The sequence below is a fragment of the Pollicipes pollicipes genome, unplaced genomic scaffold (genome assembly GCF_011947565.3).
Source record: "Pollicipes pollicipes isolate AB1234 unplaced genomic scaffold, Ppol_2.1 Scaffold_2555;HRSCAF=2994_pilon_pilon_pilon, whole genome shotgun sequence".
NCBI lineage: Eukaryota > Metazoa > Arthropoda > Thecostraca > Pollicipedomorpha > Pollicipedidae > Pollicipes > Pollicipes pollicipes.
Window position 1 is genome coordinate 31,826 of NW_023596136.1, and position 22,059 is coordinate 53,884.

The 22,059-nt window shown below is 51.8% G+C and overlaps 1 protein-coding gene across 1 annotated transcript; it reads right to left on the minus strand.

Annotated features, from left to right (window-relative positions):
• Positions 1-2,284: 2,284 nt before the first annotated feature.
• Positions 2,285-5,062, minus strand: LOC119107099 (calcium-binding protein P). Its single transcript, XM_037230467.1, has 3 exons — positions 5,042-5,062; positions 3,775-4,050; positions 2,285-3,468 (listed from the first exon to the last, which is right to left on the minus strand). The coding sequence occupies exons 1-3, from the start codon at positions 5,060-5,062 to the stop codon at positions 3,103-3,105; spliced, it is 663 nt and encodes a 220-aa protein (XP_037086362.1). The 3' UTR covers positions 2,285-3,102.
• Positions 5,063-22,059: the final 16,997 nt, after the last annotated feature.

Genomic DNA, 22,059 nt, shown 5'->3' on the forward strand with positions numbered 1-22,059 from the left:
GGTGATGGAACAGGATTATCAGAAGGTTTTTCAGTGGGTTTGGGAGTGGTCCTTTCAATGGGTTTCGAAGTGGACCTTTCACTGGATTTTTCGTTGGGCTTTTCAGTGGGCTTGGGAGTGGGCTTGGGAGTGGCCTTGGGAGTGGGCTTGGGAGTAGGATTGGAAGTGGGCTTGGGAGTGGGTTTAGGAGTGGGCTTTGGAGTGGGCTTGGGAGTGGGCCTTTCACTGGGCTCCGGCGTGGGCTTGGCGGCGGGTTTTCTGTTGTTCCTCCGAGACGACCTACGCCTGGACTTGGTGCGGCGTTCGGGCTCCTCCTCATCGGGCTCTTCGACCTCGGGCGGCTCCCACTCCTCGAGCTCGATCTCGGTGTCGGGCTCCTCGCGCTCGCGCTCCCACTCCCAGTAGCGCGGGCGCCAGGGCCGCCTTGCCGTCAGGCGGTGGTCGTGCTGTCCGCGCCTCAGGACGCCGCAGTCCGTGGGCCCGGCCGGGTAGCACGGCCAGGCGGGGCCGGCCAGCGCCGAGCACACGGCCGCCAGCACCAGCACCAGTCTCATGGCCATACTGCTGCAGGGTAGGGCACCTGCAGAGTGTGTCCTCGAGAAAGACACACCAGTTTTATACCCATCGCCGAGCGCCGCTTTTTTATTTGTCGCAAAATGGAACATTGTGGACAGAACCGGTTCGCCGATCATGGACAACAGCGTCAGAGCCCCATCGGGCTGCTGTGATTGGTAGGCAGGATCGGCAAAATTCGCAGCTCGACATGAACTGGGCGAATCAAGATTAACAATGTGATGAGTGATACGCGATGCCGATTGGCTACAGCACACAGCCTTCAAGTAACTGCATGGTAAAATAATCATCACAACTACCTACGTGCATAAAGGTGCTTATGTACCGTACGTCCATGCCATGTAGCCAATAAGCCAAACCTGGCTTCCTCACCTGCTCCTAGCCCTAAAAAATCGCTCAACGCTGGCAATGTGACGCAAGCCGGCGAGGGACTGGAATATCTACATATGAACAAATGGTGAGCAAGAGCAGTGGCGCGCCTGACCGGATACAGACTTTTGCTGGCGTGGTTCTTTTCACCCGAGGACGCAAAATGGCCGGGCACTTTCCAGCCATGCAGCTGTCATTACCCTTTCCAAGAAGCTGCTCCCTTCTTGGCCAGTGTCCAAGCTGAGTGTGAGACTCACGGACCTCCACACCTGCGGTGCAGCAAACGTGCCTAGTTACCTTTTGATTCGGGTGCTATATGCTAAGAAAAATGTGCGCAATTCCGGCATCAGTTTCAGTGAACGCTTTATGACGCACGCGGTGTCCTTGAATGGTTTGCGTATCACCTACCGTATCATACCGATAAGCCTGCATACAATTGTGAGATCTAAAGGCACCTTAATGTTGCTGTGGGGCAAAACAGTACATGAACAGGCTGAGTGAATATCGGCAGCTATCTGCAAACGTCTTTACTAGCCTGACGCCTTCATAAAGCGTATCTATTCGCGTAACCTTATATCACCTTGAGCCCATCAAATTATTGCCATCAAACGCATCACGCTACTTGCGCAGCACCAGGAGATGACGGTGCGTGATGTCCATCAATAGGCTTTATACTGCGACCGGATCCCCGACACTGTGCTGCTGACTTCCATTGAAGAGACCACTATCTTTGTGTTTGCGAACATGTGATCCCTGCCATCGATGGCCATCCAGAGCCTGAGACCGGGACCGGCCGTGGAGCATATACGGCATCCGATTACCATCCCATTCCATCTCATTCCATAGCGTTCTTTCGTGCTCCTTCCCGTGTCATCGGGAGGCCATCCGCGGCGCAGGCGTCTGCCGACTTGGCGGGGCTGGGAGTAGGATCCCTGCTATCTTCACGGAGCCCGCCCCGGGCTCTCTCACAGCCTGACATCGTGTGCCCTTCCACCTCCGGGGGTGGGTCTGTCCGGCCCCCAGGATCTCAGCGCGGTCGTGTCTCGGGTGGCGCTGCTCCCGCGGCAGCCAGCGTCCATCTCCGCCACCTGCCGACCGGCGCCGGGGCCGGCCGCCACGCCAGCGGCGCAGCTTCAGGTGCGTCAGAGCTCTGCGCCTGCAGCGCGGCCTCCGTCTGCCACGTGCTACTCGGAGTAACTGTGACCTGTCTGTGAGATCATCTGGTCCCCATCGGTTAGTCTAGCCCAAACGGTATACGCGTTCGGAGTAACTGTGCGCTGGCTGTAAGATCATCTGGTCACAATCGGCCAGTCGAGCCCAAACGGTGTACGCGTCAGCCCATGTCTCATTATTTATTTACAACGTACGATAGAAACGAATACAGCTTGTTCTTCAAAGACCAGAATCAGTCTGAATTGAAACATGCGAAGAAAACATCCGAAATGAAAGATGCACCTCGAACATTAAATACTACAGGTGTAGAAAATGCAGGTGGCAACGATCATCAACAATTGAACATCGAACCACATCGAACGACATTGAAGACAACATCAACATACAACGATGAGTGCAAGCGCTGAAGATAATGTGCATCGCAAGCTGCCATATATAAACAAACCGTGCGCTACGCTGAATACCACGGCAGACTAGCTACCAGCTCATCGCTTGTCGCAGCTTGTCGCCACACCACAATCACATGTCACACGCATGCACATGCACGCACAAACACGCTCCCAATGTAAGGGCGGGAGCTCGCATGAAACGGGGCGTTATAGGCAGGTCCCTCCTGACGCTGAAATAATTTGCTAGCAACGGTCCAAGTCCCATTCGTCACAATCATAACCACATGAGCTCGAGAAAGCAAGCCGCGATAGAGACGCCTTTAAATGGCCGGCACTTCAAACAGATAGCTTTTGCGCCCACGAAAGCTGGTGCAAATGATACCTAAATTCATCAGTCATAACAAGAGTGAACCGCACGCGAGCCGTGATGTTCGAGTGAGCCGCGGCTCGTCCGAGGATGACCGCCTCGCCGGTCCCGTGAGCACCGCTCTGGCCGTCCCCGGCGCACCTCTGGCAGGCCGGTAGTCCAGCCGTCCGCATGGTGACCCGGCCCCGGTCGGCAGGCCGCGCCCCAGCCGACACAGACGCCAGACGTTGCCTATCCTACCAGGCCGGAGCTGCCGTAGTAGGCGAACGGGTTGGCGCCGTAGTACAGGCTGTAGTTGGGATAATAGTAGGCGCCGGGCGGCAGGGACGCCACATCCGTGATAGCCGGATCGGCGGCCGGCTGGGCCGGCTCAGTCGGCTGAGCCTGCGCTGGCTGGGTCGGCTGGGTCGGCTGCTGGTGGCCGGGCTGCGTGGGCTGCGCCGGCTGCTGGGAAGTGGGCTCCGTGGGCTGCGGTTGCTGCTGGAAGGCAGGCTGGCTGGGCTGTCCGGACGAATGCTGTGGAGGCTGCTGCGGCAAGTGCTGCGGCGGCTGCTGCGGCAGGTGCTGCGGCGGCTGCTGCGGCAAGTGCTGTGACGGCTGGTGGAAAGGTGGCTGATGGGGTGGCTGCTGGGGCGGCTGCTGTGGCGGCTGCTGGGATGGCTGCTGGGGCGGCTGCTGGGGCGGCTGCTGGTACGTCGGCTGCTGCGGCTGCTGCGGCTGCTGGTAAGTGGGCTGCTGCTGCGGCTGCTGGTGCGGGTGCTGGGGCGGCTGCTGGTGCGGCTGCTGGGGCGGCTGCTGGTAATTCGGCTGGAGCGGCTGCTGCGGACGCTGTTGGAATCCGGTCTGGGCGGGCTGCTGGTGGCCGGTCTGCAGCGACTGCGACGGCGGTGGCTGGTAAGCAACCTGCCTGGTCTGCGCCGCCGCCTGATACGTCGGCTCCACAGACTGGTACGAGGCGGGCTCGGCGGTTTGCGACGCGCCGACGGCTTGCGGCACGCCGGCGGCCGCCGCTGCCACCGCTTTCGTCAGCATGTCCGGGTCGAAGCTAATGCCCTGTGCGGAGGCGGCCGTGATGGCGGCTATCGCTGCGTCGAAGGCGGCACGGAACTTGTTGGCGGCCGAGCCGGGCGCGTCGGGCTCGGTAGAGCGGGGCCTGTACGTGGTCGGCTCGGGCGCCGGCTGAGTAGGCGTCGGCGCCGGATGGGTTGGCAATGGTGCCGGTGTCGGCGCCGGTGTCGGCGCTGCTGTCGGCGCTGCTGCCGGAGCCGGCGCCTGGGCTTGACCCTGGTGCTGCAGGGCGTGACACCCGTACCCGTACAGCTGGCACAAGATCGGTGATGCTTGGCTGACGGACAGCGCACAGGCTAGCACGAGCAGCGACCTCATGATGGCGACACGGAGGAGGCTCGCTGTGTAATGAGCCCAGGAGCGCCGGCTCGCCGTTTTATACCCCACTTTCCGCAGTGATTTTCCGATAGAGCCGCCGAGGCTCGTGCGGGTACCGGTTTCTACGGGTGTTCTGACCAGCCGCGGAGCCGGCGCAGCGGTGCTGAGCCGCTGAAGGAGGTGGCAGCTGACTCAGACGCACATCAGACGGAAGCCGGCGCGACTCACAGCCGCTGCGATCGCCCATAATACATCTTAATAAGCCAGACAAGTGCATGCTTCTTGGTGCCTTGATGTACGCAAGAAAGACTTTCAGCTCCTGGTTTGTCAGCAAAATGAGCTCGGCGTTCTCACACTGACAATTGTCAGCCTTTAATATATAATGGTAGTGGTTTAACGACGATGTTAAGCAAGCATTAGTTACAATGTCAACATTCGACGTTCAAAGTAAACCTGTGATCACAGTGAACGGAGTCAAGAACAAACTGCATATCAAGCCGGGACTAACCAAGACCTGAATCCAGAAAGTTGTCCGATTTTTGTTGTTTTGTGCCAATTGTCGAGTTCAGGGTCCAGAAGACAACGATTCAAAATTTCGAGAAGCACCGCCCTGTCGAAGACTTCGCGGGTGCTTCCACCGAAAAGCTACTCACGGCAACCACGACTAATGGGCCCAATTTTTGCCGCATGGAGCAGTTTGCACACCAGGACCGGAGACTGCCTAATAAGGATGCAATGTTTTATGGGTTTTGCATGTCATTTGTGGGATGCACAATGTCCTAACCATGCCCTGCATCTCTGACATGCTAAAAGGCTTCAAGTGCGCACCTAAGTGTCTTCATATCCAGCTTATCCTGGTCGCTTGCTGACAGCCAAACCGGCGTCTTCAAAGGAGCCTATGACGCCGGCGTTTCCTTCGGGGCAAGCAAAAGAAATGCGCAAAACGAGACATTGCTGACATATAATCATAACGGTGAGTCCATCTGACTCGGAAGCAGCAGCACGTAAAGCGGTTTTATGAAACCGAGGACGCTAAACACATTGCGGGCCATTGTCATCCAGAAATTGGGATGTAAGTTATCTCGATGTGTCATATTTAATAACAAGCTAGAAAAGGAGTCACAAAAAGCATTTTGAAAGCACAGGACGTTGTTAAAGGGAGTGTTCCACCTTTCATGATAGTAAAGGAAGCATCAGATTGGCATGCTTTTAAATGAAAGACTGTTGGAGACGACAAAATTCCTTAATTTCGTAAATATGCTGCTCAATACGTCACTGCTTCACCGCGTCATAGAGCGTTTGTATGCCGTTAGAGGTGGTGTCAAACTGGCTGTGCGAAAGTGACACCTTAACGCTCACTTGTAGCACTTCAACTTGCCGGGAGGTAGCGCGCTGGACGCGTTTAAAACTTTTTGAAAACTTTTAAACGTTTATTTTCTGCCAATCATTTTATCATCTATTTTCGACTGGAAATGTTTCGCAGAAATTTATAAACATTTTGTAAGGTCACATAGTTCGATACCACTGTGGTTGGAACGCTATAAGCAACATAATTTTCATGGACAGATGTAAAGCCAGATCCCTTCCCAACGAAACTTTTCAAAACTCGTTTTAAGAACATTCGTTGGCATCTCTGATGCACACGCGGCAAAACAAACTCCTATACCCTTATATTCTTGTAGCGTCCCTGTTCAAAAGTACGCAGTACTTACAAGCTTACTTACAGTACTCACAGAACCTATTTACAGTATTATAGTGCCTGCTTACAGTACTTACTGAGTTTTCAGGGCTTACATACCTCAACATGATCCAAGATGAATGATCTTTGAACGAAATGATCCTCCAAGCTCGCCTTGCTCCACCCATCACCGATGTAAATAATAACGGTGCAGCCATCATCCAACGCCCCCGACCGATTCACATTGCCGATTGCCAGGCATAGTATTGCCTGGCAATCGACAAATTTGACCCCGACACCTCGACTTTGGGCGAACTAAAGATATGGGCTGAAGAAATGTATATAAAGAGCCTCATTTAATATAACCAACTTATTCTTGGTTGCATACACGTGGTTCAACTATTACATGCCAATGGAATTGAATGAAAGCAATATTTTCTGTCAGAGTTTTTGGTATATGATAAAACTTCAAAGCAATACTTTAAAAAACTACGTAAGTTGTTCCATGCATTAGCGAGGAACTTTATTCACAGAGATAGGACAGTAGTATTAGCCTTATTCCTCGGAGAAAAATCGGGAGAATGGAGATATAGTTCGGTTGATATTTCGGCAACATGTCTTTATCGAAACAATAGCACAAGTCTATGCTATCTATAAGTCTTACTATGTAGTCAACTATAACTTTATGTTTTTAATTCTAACTATGAGTCAACTTTTGCTGTTATTTCGATATCATTTCGATAATGTCATGTTGCCGAAATATCAGCCCAACTATATATCTATTCTCCTGTTTTTTTTTTGTTGTTGCAAGGAATAAGGCTGATACCACTGTCTTGCTTAAAAACTCTTTTTAAAAACTTTTCGGTGCATTAATCCATCGTGATAACGGCTGTTGTAGAAGTCACGTGGGTACTGAAAACGGCTATGTGCACTATGCACTCCATCAGAATGAAACGGGATCCATCATTACGTATGCATTATGTGAACGGGTGCAAAGAGCGCGATCTTACGTTAATAAGTCAGCTTCATTAATCTGAGTGCTTGGTAGCCGAGGTGAATGCAAATCCTGTCGTTATAGCAGGATCAACCATCAAACCTTCTGGCCTACAAACGTCGCCAGTGGACAGCCCAATGCCTTGCCCCTTTCCCTCCTGTAAAAACCCTTTGCCTTACTCCTTTCTCTCCTATAAAACCTTTTGACGAAAAAGGGTACGGAAAACCAGTATTGTTCCTTTATCTATTCACACCTAGAATTGACTAAAGAATCAGTGAAATTTACCGACTTGAAAGAGGAGGTGTCCAATTCCCAGGGCTCGGTATTAGGTACGCGGATGCGTTACCTTCATCAAGCTGGGCGCTTGGTGTTCGGCATGGATGCAAGGCCCGTCATTGTATCATGACCAACGATCAAAAGTTCTGGCGTGCACATGTCGCTAGCGGACAGCCCCACGCCCCACTCCTTTCACTTCTTTACAACCCGCTGACCAAAAAGGATACGGAAAGCCAGCATTGTCGCCCTCTCCATTCCCATCCAGAATCGACCTAAAAATCAGTGAAATTTACCGACTTGAAAAAGGGAGTGTGCAACTTCCAGGCCTCAACTTTCAATTCGTGCAAAAGTTACATCAATGATTGACTTCAGCCTCTGAAAAACAGTTTATGGATTGTAGAACAAGTGGCAGGAATTTACTGGGGGAAGAAGCAAAATGTCAACTACTCAACAATGTTAATCTCACCATTTCAACATATCCACGATTCAATGCTGAAATGCATCGCATTTTCATTTAGTATCAAAGGGACAAGACTGTTTCAGATTCAATGCAGCACTATCCAGGTCGCAAACATTTTCAGCACAATTACTGATCATGTCGGATACAGCAACGCATTTTTTTAGAATTTATTTATCATGAATCATCATGAGATCATATCATATCATTATCATATCATTATCATGAGAATTTATCATGTCCGAAACTACATGATATCATATCATATCATACTTGCTCGCCATTAGCACTAGCCCGTCGGCAACTTCGTCCACGAAAAACAAAACAAAAAAACAAGTAGCTTTGAGATCTGTTCCAGCAAGTACATTTTAACGGCAATGCTAACATTAGCAAAGATATGCTGACACTTCGCATCACAGTTTGTATCAATGCGGACGGTGGCAGATCCCTACAGCTGCATTGCCCTGTACCCCGCTACTGCATATATCAGGGCTGACATGAGCTGAATGAAGGTAATATATATGTATGTGTGTATGTATATATATATATATATATATATATATATATATATATATATATATATATATCTGTGTGCGTGCGTGCGTGCGTGCGTGCGTGCGTGCGTGCGTGCGTGCGTGCGTGCGTGCGTGCGTGCGTGCGTGCGTGCGTGCGTGCGTGCGTGCGTGCGTGCGTGCGTGCGTGCGTGCGTGCGTGCGTGCGTGCGTGCGTGTGTGTGTGTGTGTGTGTGTGTGTGTGTGTGTGTGTCTGCCAAAATTCCTGGATGAGACCGGCTCCAATTGTAGCTATTACAAAGACTGAATGTGCTCGTTATGCTGTTTTCATTTTGCCTCCTTACTTCTTCAGTGCAAGGGAGTGTCCTGCGAAGGAAGACTGACGGGCTTGTGACCAATGTGAACCGACGGTTTAAGCAAAGCCTAATATCATCAGCTTTGCGAGAATCATGCACCTCTTTGATCAGACAGTCCGGGACTCTATCTACGTTTGTTTTATGCATCAGTTCTCGTGGGTCGCATCACAACGAGCCCGTCTCACAAGCACCATAACTATCTTGGTCAGACGAGATCTGACAACGGCCCGCCGGATGCGCACCAGCGACGGCAGGCAGCAGGCACTGGAGGCAGTCACCGCGGGCAGCCACTGAGCAATGAAACGCCAAGCCACCCCTCACTGATATCGCCCGATCACCCGTCAATAGGAACGTAAGCAGACCTTTATTTTTGGTGACGCGATGCGACTAGTTTCACAAGCATCACCATGCGATACCCATTTAAATGATATGCTCGATCAGACCCATTTGTGGCATCGTAAGCTCGCTGATAATTTACTTGCGGAGAGTGTGAAGACGATTTACAGCTTCTTTCCAACCTTTCAAGTCACTAATGTCAGCGATAGCGGGACACAAATTCACGAGCAGATGACCCATTTGCTCATCCAGACGCAAGTCACTAGCTGGAAAACATTGCGCTTCATCAAACTTATGTACAAGTGTTGGACACATGGCAACTGAACAGGTTTAATTTGCGCAAAAATAGCTTTATATCATAATGTTTACAAACTACGTAGGACAAAAGGAAGAAATGAATGCTTTCATTTTTCGATTGCAAGAGGAAGCAGCGAATCTGATTTCTCTTCTTAACCTTATTTTACTGATTTATGTCTTCAATAACCATATTTTCGATGCACCGCGGACACAGCTAAGTTACGTGATTTGTCACAACTTTAAGCACGCATCAATGAACATTCTGAAATACCGAAGATGCGTTCAATCCTTTTGAGTTGGTTGATATATGGTTAGGTGTGGTCCAGATTAATCTTCACTTTAGAAAGCCTGCAAAAGCATCTTTATTAAAGTTTGTCGGAAATGCACGGGCTGTAACTTATGACTGTTGCTTCAATCCTTTAAAAAACCGCACTATTAGATCAAAAGGTGTCAGACAATATTGTACACGTTTTATCGATATCTGGGATGTAGAGCAATATTTTGGCCATTTCACCTGTCGATTTGACGTGGTGGATTTGCACGAGATATCCACAATGCCACACCATTTCGTGTTCTCCGGCTTGCCTTTGGCTAAGACTGACACTTTTCAGCATTTCGTGTCATTTTCCATTATTTCTTCCTCTTTCGCAAAATATAAAACAAGCTTCGCACCATCGACCATAAGATAATTAGGGTAGCTGGTCGTAGTTCAGGTCCTCTGGAAATCGATCGATGCATGGTGCAGCGCAGAACCACCATTCGTATCGTCTACAACCAAGTGTTCACAGATAACTGCGCAGGATGTGAGCTCACGCAAACTATAATAGTTTGTGACACAGCTCGGAGAATCCAAAACCATGTGGGTAGGTTCACCCACGGTTGAGAGCAGAAGGTGGGCACAGAAACTATGGATGCTAGTCTGAGCATGCCGCACGTATGGCACTATGACTCTGCCAACAACGCGATCATACAGCTTATGCTTATCGCTACTAGACCCTACGTTGCAACGTTTATTGTTGCTTACTACTCACTGGAGCAATCCACGTATAATTTATGTCCGCTTTCTTCGGTAGCAATGGTGCTCGTCAGCTACATATTCTACAGCATCTGATGCAACCAAGAAGGTACCTCAAAGAGCTTCTTATTCGCCGAGGTATTTTACGAACAACTTTGAGAACCTAATGCCATCTTTGGGGACAGGGATATATATATATATATATATATATATATATATATATATTCATATATATGCATATTATTCACGCTCACTCAAATGTTGACCTTTCCTGGTTGAGTGCACTGATTCTAATTTATTTCCGTTGAATTTTGATCAGTCCTTTTTTCGTGCTTTCACGTGAGAACCATGGTCAATCAAATAGAACTGAATCATATATTGGCTACATATAGTTTTGTGACGTGTCATTGCGTTTATTCGAATCCTGACTCGGCCCCCAAACCTCTCGTGAGAATCCACCTGAATCACCAGGTGAGTCAAGCACATACCTGATCACATTGCCTCCATGCTACGACGCGCGCTAGCAGCAGAAATCGGTCATGCCTTCTGCCAACTCATTTCGAAACGTGTTCCCCAAACTGTGGTATCGCATGCGTCTGGCAATGCGCATTTTTTGGCGAGGCTCAGTGCTATCGGAGCTCGAAATCGTGCGGTGAATAAACCCGAAAAAGATTAAGACAAGGGTTATAATATTCGCACGCAACTCACACCGCATTATGTCTACAGCGTAACTAATTCAGGATTGATCGGCAAAATACCAAACGAACCTAAGGCGATCATGCGAATGCAACATTGTTCAGGACACCTCGACTAATGTCATAAGTTAACATCGAACATAGGTATTGTCAAGACCAAAGGATAGTATCCTTCCTACCAGTGCATTTACAGCACATGAGTCGCTCAGTCCTTAGGCCGATAACGGTCTAGCTCCTAAAATGATGCGTAAAAGTGCAAAAATTCATCGGGTGAGTCATGACACCACGCAGTACCCAGTGCATGAAGGACGGTCAACTTCGAGGCCCCGTGGTACCACGCTGAGGAAAAGGAATGTGTGTACTTAAAAAGACAATTACGAGGTCACGAACCGGGTTAGGAACTTAAAACAAGCCGGAAGAAACCCCATCCAACAGCCATGTCATGGAACTAGCGGCGGCAGCTGACAAACTTAACTCAAAATACATTATCAATTCTCCCTGTCTGCAGGATGACATCTAAAATTGGGCCAAAAAAACGTTTAAGAATGATACCGCACAAATCTGACAAACTTCACTACAAAGACCACACAAGGCCACGTGGTGCTGATCTTTTCTCATCAAGCATTTCCTCACCAGCAGAACATATATTCATCCGTCGCCTGTTATATGTGTGGAAGTTTTACTTGCCCTGACTCATAATCGAGTGGACTAGAAAGAACAAATGCAATACTGCAAAACGAACTGGTTAAACTATTTTGAGGGTGTAATCTCTTTAATTTTGTTATGACTTGTACATCACCATTAAGGATTTTCTATTACATTTCGCACCGACTTTGGCATAACGAGGAAAAACGATACGGTATCCTTATTCCATGAAATACACCAGATATGTTTATAACCTACAAAGGTAGCGGGCCGTTTCACTACTGCAGACGAATAAAGTGCATCCTTCTACACCTTCAAATGTTCTACCAGGCCCTTCTGCTGAAGAAAAAAGGGGCTCAAAAACGAGAACTTATAGACACCGCCTTAAAACCCAACGTTGCAGCACATTTCATTACACCTTGTTGATAAGAACCACTACACCGAAGCAAATGCCACGTGCCTACAGTGGTCCGCTGTGTGTTCGGCTTAGCCCGCCCAAGCTGATGGTCGCCGCGATGAGTGGCAGCAGGCGCAGCATCGCGGCCGATGGGGTTCACATTTCCTGGGCTTTCCGATATTTTTCGGCCACAGCGTTGCCCTGGTTCAGGGAAAATCGGCTGACAAAACGCCTCTTACCCAGCCGATGGTCGCATGGGGTCTCGGTCGGGCTTTTCCTCGGTCCGTCTATTGTCAGCAGGACGATACAGATCGCGCCTGCCCGTTTCGGAGCCCGCTGGCGACGGTCGCCTTCCATGCACATAATGGGGCGGCCAGAACCACACGAGTCGCGCACTGAAGACTGCTGTGTTATAAGCTGACTGCAGTTCGGCTGAACTAGAATCAGTTTTCATCAGTTTCGCACTTGAACACATCATTTTGCAGTACGACACCTGTCGGATTCTTCTCTCTCGTATCTCCTCATTTTGAGCGCCACCTTGCATTTACACGATGATTTAGAGAGTATGAATTCAAAAGTTTGGCTGGACCTCTCGGTGTAATGTTGAGTCGACCTAAATTTCTAAGGATACGGCCCGTGATGTTTATGTAAATTCTTGCAATTCAGTACGTGGGTCCTGTTTGTAATATGCGTCTATATCTGCCGTGAGAAGATACATAAAACTGCAAACGGAAAACTTATGCAGGATCTTGATAACCTCGCATGAACGATTTCTATAGGCGGAAGATGGTCGTTTCGTTAGAACATACCTTAATCTTTAAAAAGTACATAGGCAAGAAATCAGTTGATGACGTTGATAAGTTGCCCACTTCTGCTAGAGTTGCTGCAACTTCTTCAGTTTTAAATATACCATGTTTTGTAAGGCGAATTCATGATCACCGTGCGGTAATGGGAACGGATTCATATATATATATATATATATATATATATATATATATATATATATATATATATATAATGCATACCTCAATTTCCAAACAAACAACACTGTCCGATCTAGCCTATTGGCCCTTTCCGGCAAAAACAACTGATCGCCGGATCGCTTGGTGTGTATGACAGCCTACATTTTAACGTTAAAGCCTTCGGCGGAATGACCGCTTCTTCCGTTGTGTGCCGTGATATTTTCCAGACAGTCATGTGGAGGTGACAATCACGAATGTCCAGGAAAATACGCATAATTCTACATCTGGGTAGCACAGTAATAAGACTTGTACCTAGATACTAAGACAACATGGTAGACTCCAGAGGATCATACACAAAACTTTAGAAAAATCCTTTATCCTAAGGGCTTCGTGGCAAAGATTTTAACAATAGTTTTCATATACCGTATTCGTTCATGCCGATATCGAAGTCTTTATTGGCATGCTACATCTTGTCACAAAGTCTCATGTCCATGGCAGCAAGGGTAACTGTAATAGCCGGAAATGAGTATCGATACCACCAACTCGTGGGTGGGAGACAAACGATCACCACCACACCACGAAATCCGCACAGTTGAACCACCACCTTGCAGTATGCCTGTAACCCAACGACACCGTAGCTGGGATACGGGGCATGCATGCATATGGATGCGAGCCCGAAAAGGCATCGTGGATGGCCACATGAGGTGCCGATGTCGTCATGCTTGCAAAGTCCGGGTCTGACATCCGGAGTTTCTCGGATGGGCGTGAGCGGTTTCGCCCAAATCATGCCTCGCGGATGCAGGGCGTGTGTCATTCATTCATGTGTCAATGTCATTTCCGTTCTGCGGCCTTGAAGGTCTGATCAACACTGTATCAAGGTGGGGCAAAGGCAGAAAACAACCATATACGTTGTCTTAGCTCAGGCCAAGGATATTTCTGGTATGGACAATGTATTTTTCATGTCTTCATGTCATGCTTTTAGCCCTCAACCAAGCTAACATGAGCCACTGGCGGTCTTATACAGATCGGTCGTCAGCAAAAAAGTAACGTTAAGTCTTCCCTTAACCAAATAAGGTTTAGGACACCTTTTGAAAAAACAGGTTTTCTCTCAGCCACGTTAAGATGCGCGTTTTACAGTCTTGGAAACCGAACTGTCTCTTACAAAATAGCGGCGCGTAAAGATGACTTTCTGTCGTCTTCCACATCTTTTCCACATCCCAGGCTTTTCACACCCGAGAAGGTGAGATATTTACGCGCTTCATGCAACGTTCTTGGAGCAAGAAAATGCCTAAAATACAGACATTTCCATGCTGTTTGATGCCTCTCTTGGCACAAGCAGCACTTACTCTCCGTTAATGCCTGTCAGTTCACGTAACGCGGAAGTGAGCAAACCCCTTCAAGCGCAAGCATGCGTAAATACGACAGGTAAGAAGAGCGATCTGTGATTCAAACACCTGCCACCAATAGCATGCGTTTCGGCATTCCTCGAGCAGTCGACTGAATCCAAACTAATCACGCAACGGACCCGCCTACACTTCACAATGACCAAATAGCGCATAAACACGACGCTGGCCAGGGGGTCGACGCCCGGACTGATCAGGGTCACACACCCCGTCGAGGGTCGGAGCTCCAATCACTTCCAAGCTCGCCGCAATCGTGCGAGAGACGGGAGTGACCGTAATGTACATCAAGAATCCCAACAAAAGAAAGCGTACAACACAAGCGAGAGCGACACAAGAGAGCACTGCTCCCAGCCGTCCGACGACTGGCTAGGTGCTGCCATCCCAAGCAGATCCACCGCGAACTGAAGAGGTCAGCGACAGCGAGGGCAGCGAACCAGGGCCAACCACAAACACCCCATGAGCTTAGCACTGGCACTAGTCTCGATTTCTTAGTCCACAGCAACGGCATTCCGGTTAAGCTTCGCACGGATGGTCTTCCGGCGCACTCGCACACAAGCACGGCCTCACTCGGCGCAGAAGCTTGCTAGCCGAACTGGCCCCAGTAGGCGTGATGCTCGAGGCCGAACGGGTGGCCGAAGGAGATGGGGTACGCCGGCGTGGCCGACGTGGCCGGCGACGTGGTGGTCGGGGCCGGGAGGGCGGCCCCGGGCCCCGCCGCCGGCGCCGTCGAGGGCTCCGCAGACGGCGGGGTGGAGATGGCGAAGCCGGTCAGGTAGTCGGCCCGCAGTCTGGCCTCGGACGACAGCAGGGCGGCGGCGGCGACGGAGGGCGGCACGAAGACGGGCGCCCGCGGCGGCCAGGCGGCCCGACAGTTCGATGCGGGACCGTGCGGCCGGCAGAGCAGCGGCGCACCGCCGGCCGCCGACAGCGCGGCCGCCACCACCAGCAGACGGCACATGCTGACCACCGGCAGCCGAGGACGACCAGTTTGGACTTCGGGCCTCGCGGACGGCCATTTTATAGCGCTGTCCACCCCCCACCCTCACCCCCCCCCCCCCCCCCGGGCCAGCTCTGCAGCAGACGGATCCAGGGGCACGGCACTGAGACCGGTTTGCAGTGTTCCTCCATATAGCTGCCGGTCATGGTCAGCTTCGGTTCGAAAAATTCGGGTCCGCCCAGCCCGCTCATTGTGCGCAGCAGACTTAACACGTTGGGCACTCGCAAAACGCGTATTCGAAAAGTGTCATTCGTCAGCGTTAGCCGAGGCCGGCGCGCAGTCGGCCCAGGCCATACCAAGACTGAGCTAAGGACGAACCGTGGGCCGGTGCGGAGATAATTAAATCAGGCGTCAGGAATACAGCAGGCCATGAACGTAAACTTCAAAGACACGTTGTAAGTCGTTTTTACGATTGATGCTGTTTTTGTGCACATGACTGCGCACATTATAGGTGCGGATTTCGAAGCCTGAAGTTTGAATAGCGAAAATTAGCAAGGGCGTGAGTAGTCCTGTTTGATGCTAGGCAGAGTGTGCCCTGGAGGCCGCCAGCCGGCAGCTGCGGCGTGGCTGTGCCAGGCGCAGTGTAGCGGCTCTGGCCGTCACCACTGCTGCGGCGTGGCTTAGCCGGGCGCAGTGTAGCGGCTCTGGCCGTCGGCGTGGCTGTGCCAGGCGCAGTGTAGCGGCTCTGGCCGTCGGCGTGGCTTAGCCGGGCGCAATGTAGCGGCTCTGGCCGTCGGCGTAGCTGTGCCAGGCGCAGTGTAGCGGCTCTGGCCGTCGGCGTGGCTGTGCCAGGCGGAGTGTAGCGGCTCTGACCGCCCCCGCTGACGCCAGCCGCGGCGGTGGAACCGTCGCGTGAGGAGGCAGCCGCGGGCGTGCCCAGCAAGGCCGCGCGTGCGCGCGCAGTTTCCCCTGCCTCGTCACCACGTACATACACTCATACATACTCATATATACATACAATACGCGCCTCGCTGTGGTCATCGCATTTTCAGGAACGTCAGGTACCGTCCTTGGGGATGGGGTGTAGAAGCCCAGGAAAGCAGGTCTTTCCGCCAGTAGCCTCGCGACCATTGTTCCCTTGCGATGCTTCATTGTGTGCACGTTTTCAATTGTTGTGCATGCTTCACGAGACATTTGTTGCAGCCATTTGCTCAAAGGTCGCCACGTTTTTAGCGTAGGATCATGCTGTTATTCGATGCATATTTTACACATAACTTGACCCAGCCTTGGTGGGGAGGATGAAGAACTAAGTGAAGCACTTTTCCTCTTGGGCGGAGAGGCCACACAGCACACAACGGCATATTAGCAGCTTGCAGCCAAAGGAAGTTCAATCCGTGTGCAATCCGTACCGTTGCCTCCTTTTCAGGGGTGTGGTTCAATACAGTCGTCTCCTCTTCATGACTGTAGTTCTTGTCTCCTTTTCAGAGGGCAGTCCATGCAGTCGTCTCCTTTTCAGGAGTACAGTTCCCTGCACAGTCAGGCGAGGACCGCCACCTGCTCCCCCTCCCCCCCCCCCCCCCCCACCTGCGGTCTGTCTCTCATCTTCAAACACGAAGCAGGTTGAATTAGACCAGCAGTCCAATTTCAAAGAAGCGTCGGGGTAAGTTTAGTCACGCGCTGCAAGTTCACCCCTCTGAGCGGGGTCAGCAAAGCCACACTCCCGCCCCATTTTTTCGTCGAGGAGGTATTTTGAAAATTTCCATTAGCACGATAGGCGCAAAATCTTATTAGGCTTCCAATAAAACGGCGTTTGAAACTAAAAATGGTCTTTCTCTCTAACGCGTGCTACATTGTGCTGTCATTTCCACTTTTCGCCGCCCCCCCCCCCCCCCGGAAAAAAAGATCAACGTAAGAAGGTGAATATCGTGTTCGTACCCCACGAGAAATAAACAAACTTTCATGGAATATCAATGGAAAGCGGACAAACACGGATAATTTCTCAAAGTTGTGATATAATTCTCACCAGCCCACGCCCACTTCCCACATGGAATTGCCGTGCTGAATATTGCTATAAGGTGACTGCATTGGAAGTATCATTTTCTCCGCCCCATCACACCGTGCAAAAAATGTGAATAAACAGCAGCGAAACTCGTGCTCAACAAACTTGAGTTCGACTCGAGCTCAATCATGAATCAGCTCATGAGTCAATTCTTTTGGGCGAGTCGTTAACTGAGCCGGCTCACAAGGGAAAAAGCCGCTTTGAGTCATGGGCTGAATCACATCGTTCGAACGGTTCATGAGCTGAATAGTTAGCCGATCATTTCTAACCATGTTGTGTCAGTTACTCATCTGACTGAAATGACAACGCTAGCATGAGGAAACAGACTATACCCCAGGCAAATCAACGTATTTCACGGTATTTAAATGAACAGCATGCAGTATCAGTTATATAGTGTTCAGCAATATCAGCACAAAGCTTGTTATTGTAAGTTTTGGGCAGCAAACACAATATTGTTAATCCAGGGCTTCAGTTTACACTATATATATATATATATATATATATATATATATATATATATATATATATATATAAATTACAGACCCAGAAATGGATCAGATCTTTGATTTTGCAAACTGCGTGAGCCATGAGGCAAATGATTCCTTGTAAGCAATGGGTCTGAATTGAGTCGAACCAAAAAGTTGGGAGTGGCTATGAGTCATGGGCCAAATAGGATACCAAAATCTGTCAACCAGCCCTGAGCCGAATCAAAACGCTTCAGTCGGACATAAAACTGGTGCTTACACGTGGGTGCAAGTCTTCTATTGGTACTGTTGCGCGGTCACTGCAGCGTTACGAAGAGGCAGTGCTGACGTTTGTATCCGCGCCGCCAGTGGTTTACGGTGGCGGCAGAGCTGACGTTTGTATCCACGCCGCCAGTGGTTTACGGTGGCGGCAGAGCTCATGTTTGTATCCGCGCCGCCAGTGGTCTACGGTGGCGGCAGCACGGCTAAGTCGTGCATTGCCGTTGTAAAGAGTGGGCCGAGCACACTCAGAACGGACGTCTGGCACGACCTCCACTTCCACGATCGATCAGCCTAGTGGCTGAGCCACGGCTCGGCTGAGCAGCTCTAGGGCCTCTGGTTCCGGTACAGCCGAACCCCAGCCGGAGTCGGTTTACACCGGACCGGACCGGCCCGTCGACCGTCTGGCACCGGGGCGGAGGCCAGACACGCGACCAGTGACTGAGGAGAGTTTTCTGATAGCCCGCACCCAACCCGCGCTGCGGACATTGCTGAGAGAGGGCTCAGTGGTTAATGAGGGGTGATCGCTCAAACGAGCTCAGAAGTTCCCGGAGAGCCGTACTCGGAACACCCGGCGCTAGTTCAGTCGTCAGCTAACTTTAAACGTGTTCGCAGCGATGCGCACAAAACACCGTTCGAGGGACAGCTACCTTTAAGTAGTTGGGAGCGGGACTAAATGCCCTGCGCAGCGCGCTTCAGTCGTGTCGCCGTTGGCTTGCTCAAACGGCCTCCCGGATGCCATCACTCGCAGACCCACGGCGATACCAATGGGAGCACGCACACAGACCCACGGTGATATCAATGGGAGAACGCACGCAGACCCACGGCGATACCAATGGAAGCACAGTACTCGTTCTACGAGACATAATGAACATCCCACAGTGCAATGGATGCAGGGGCAATACCATCTGTGACTCAACAAGCATGCTGGGTAGTAACTAGTGAAGAATCCCTATGCAACTTTGCATCTTTCGTTAACGCACCTTTCACCTTTCTTCGGCAATCCAGTGTCCTAGAATTGCCGACTTTGGGTGTAAAGCAACACCCTATGAGGAGGAATTTTTCACTCCTTTTCCCCGTATTTCATGTGAGTTTTTTCACTCCTGCCTGACATTGCCTAATTGCACATGCCAAACCCCTATTTCCCTTTCTGAGGTTTTCAGACGTCATCCAAAACCGGGCTCACTTGAAACAACCGAGCATAAACGAGGCTCCACAGAACCTGGACACCCATGGCTATGTCCTGCCTCACCTACATCTGAATCATGTCTATGTATGCACAGATCAAGGGCGCCAGGTACCTCCAAGCCCAAGAACCCCAGCGACTCCAGCCCCTTGCACGCCTTAAGTTTGGTTTGTTTACAAAATGCATCACAATCGGCAGCTGTGTGCCAAATGCAAGGTTTTCGCGCATCCCGTTTTTGTTGTTGTTGTTGTTTTGTTGTTGCTTTGTTTTGCTTCACCACCACAGCACGAAAGCAGAGCCTGTTGCAAGCACCAACAAGGCTTGGTAGGGAATTTAACTCCACGTATTTCTTTTTTCCAGAGAAAACAGGATACGATTACCGTGCTGCATGCGTACAACACGGAGAAAAAAACAGACGTAAATGTACCTTCAACTATAGATCCTGCTCACCCGAACAAATGCGTATAAATATTCAAATACATCCGTATATGCCTTACTGAGTGTATGTACAAACACACGTTAAAGGAGCGTGCTTGTGTAAGTTCCGGAATGACGGTAGGAAGTAGTCATCTGCCCCGCGACATTTACGTCAGGATAACCTCAGAACGTTACATGGTCACTGGTTCATGCTGACCTTCACCTCTAAATTGGTATCACCTTCACCTCGTGCAATCAGGCAGCACGGAGCGTATCCTCTATTCGTCTTGAGACTTGATAATGCCGTTCTCCCATTTGCATATGACTTTTGCCACGAAGTCATCATAAATCACTGACCTGCATTGACCGTGAAACACAACCAGCTTGACAACTGGTCGACCCAGGTCAAACAACAGCGGCATATGATGATGTGTAGAACCCAGTATTGTGGCCTAATAAATCGTCCTGTTGCTGGCATATTTTAAATGCATATGCAATCTCCGAGTTAATCGCAAACAACTCAGAACACAAATGATGTGAATAAATAAGCCCTAACATTGACCTTAAATTATGAAATGGACCAGTAAACGTTCCTCAGCATTGCATCTGCTGAATAACGCTTTATTCGTATCTTTGTCTCGATGATGTCCGCAGGTAAGCGGGGGAAAGGTCTATTAACCTGTTTTTGTTCAGCATGCTCCCACAGCTGGCGCGACTGGGTCACTCGGCTCAGGCCTTGCGGCCACTGGGCGTGGCCTTGCCCCTCCACAGGCACAGCGCCCCGTACACGCAGCCGTGCGTCTGGGGCAGTTGTGTGGAGCAGCCGCCCGGGGCCATCGGCGCATCCGGCCTGGCGACGGCCGACTAGCGCATGATGGGCGAGACACAACGGCCCACTCACCGGCGGCTCTCTCGCGGCGGCCCGGCCGCGGCCGCCCGTGCGGCGGCGCGCCGCTGTGTGGGGCCACGGCCGTCGCTCGGCCACACAGAGCTGCGCGGAGGCATAGGAGTCCAACGACCACATGGAGCTATGGGGGCAAGGGGACGTCCGGCAGCACGGGTCTGTGCAGACGTGGGAGGCTCCACACCAAGCCGCCAGCACACAGCGTGTCCACGAACCGCCGTCCCCTCGGCGGGGCGGCGCGTGGGGGAGGGGTTGGGGCGGCCCAGGCCGGGCACTGACCTGGCAGGCATTGCTCCGAGGCGGTCCAGTCTCGGCCGGGCGCCGTCTGGTTGAGCCGACCGCCCAGGTCCACCTTGCGGTGCTTGGTGACGGTGAAGCCGGGCCGCGCCGCCGGTCGCGCCACCTCCATGTCGCACACGTCCGACTGCGAGAACGAGCGACTCTTGTCCTGCGCCGCCGGGAGCGCGGGGGCGGCAGCGGCGGCGGCGGGGCTGGAGGCGGCGGCGGGGCCGGCGGGGCCGGCGGGGCCGAGGCCGGCGGTGGCACGCGGCACAGAGGCCGGCCCGGCCAGCAGCCCGGTCAGCAGCGCCGGGTCACACGAGCGTGTGAAGTCGCCGTCGAAGCTCAGCGGCTCGTCTAAGCGCACGTCGATCTCGCTCAGGTCGAGCGGCCCGTCCGGCTCGTCCGGTCGGTAGACGGGTGTCTCGTCCAGCGGCAACTCGTCCGAAGCGAGCGCGTCCGTCAGCGTGGCCGTGTCGCCGTCGCCGGCCTCCAGACGCAGCGTGGCAGTCAGCGACGAGCCCGTGGCCGAGTGGCGCGCGCGGGACGAACTCAGCGGGTCGGTGAACGAGCCAGAGCTCTCGTCCGAGCCGGCCGGCTCGGTGGCGACGCCCGCCGCGGTGCCGTCCTGCACGCGCCGTACCTGGCAGAAGAGCGCCCCTGGTCAGCACAGACCCATCGGTCGATGTCGACCTCATGTCCGACGGGGACCAGCGGGGGTTACAAAACGATACCTTACGAGCTGGCAGCGATTCGCCAGTTAGTGAAGAATGCCAGTCAGCGGGGAGTCATGGATCAGCGGGGAGCCATAAATCAGCGAGGAACTATGGGTCGGCGGGGAGCCAGGGATCAGCGGGGAGCCATGGATCAGCGAGGGGCTATGGATCAGCGGGAAGCCATGGATCAGCGGAGAGCCATGGATCAGCGGAGGGTCGTGGAATCAGCGGGGAACCATGGATTAGCGGGGAGTCATGGATCAGCAAGGGGCCATGGACCAGCGGGGAGCCATGAACAGGCGGAGAGCCATGGATCATCGAGGAGCCATGGACCAGCGAGGAACCATGGACCAGCGGGGAGCCATGGATCAGCGGGGAGCTATGGATCAGCGGGGAGCCATGAATTGGCGGTGAGCCATGGATCAGCGGGGAACCATGGAGCAGCGGGGAGCCATGGATCAGTGGGGAGGCATGGATGAGCGAGGAGCTAAGGATCCGCGGGGAGTCAGGGATCAGCGGGGAGCCAGGGTCCAGCGGG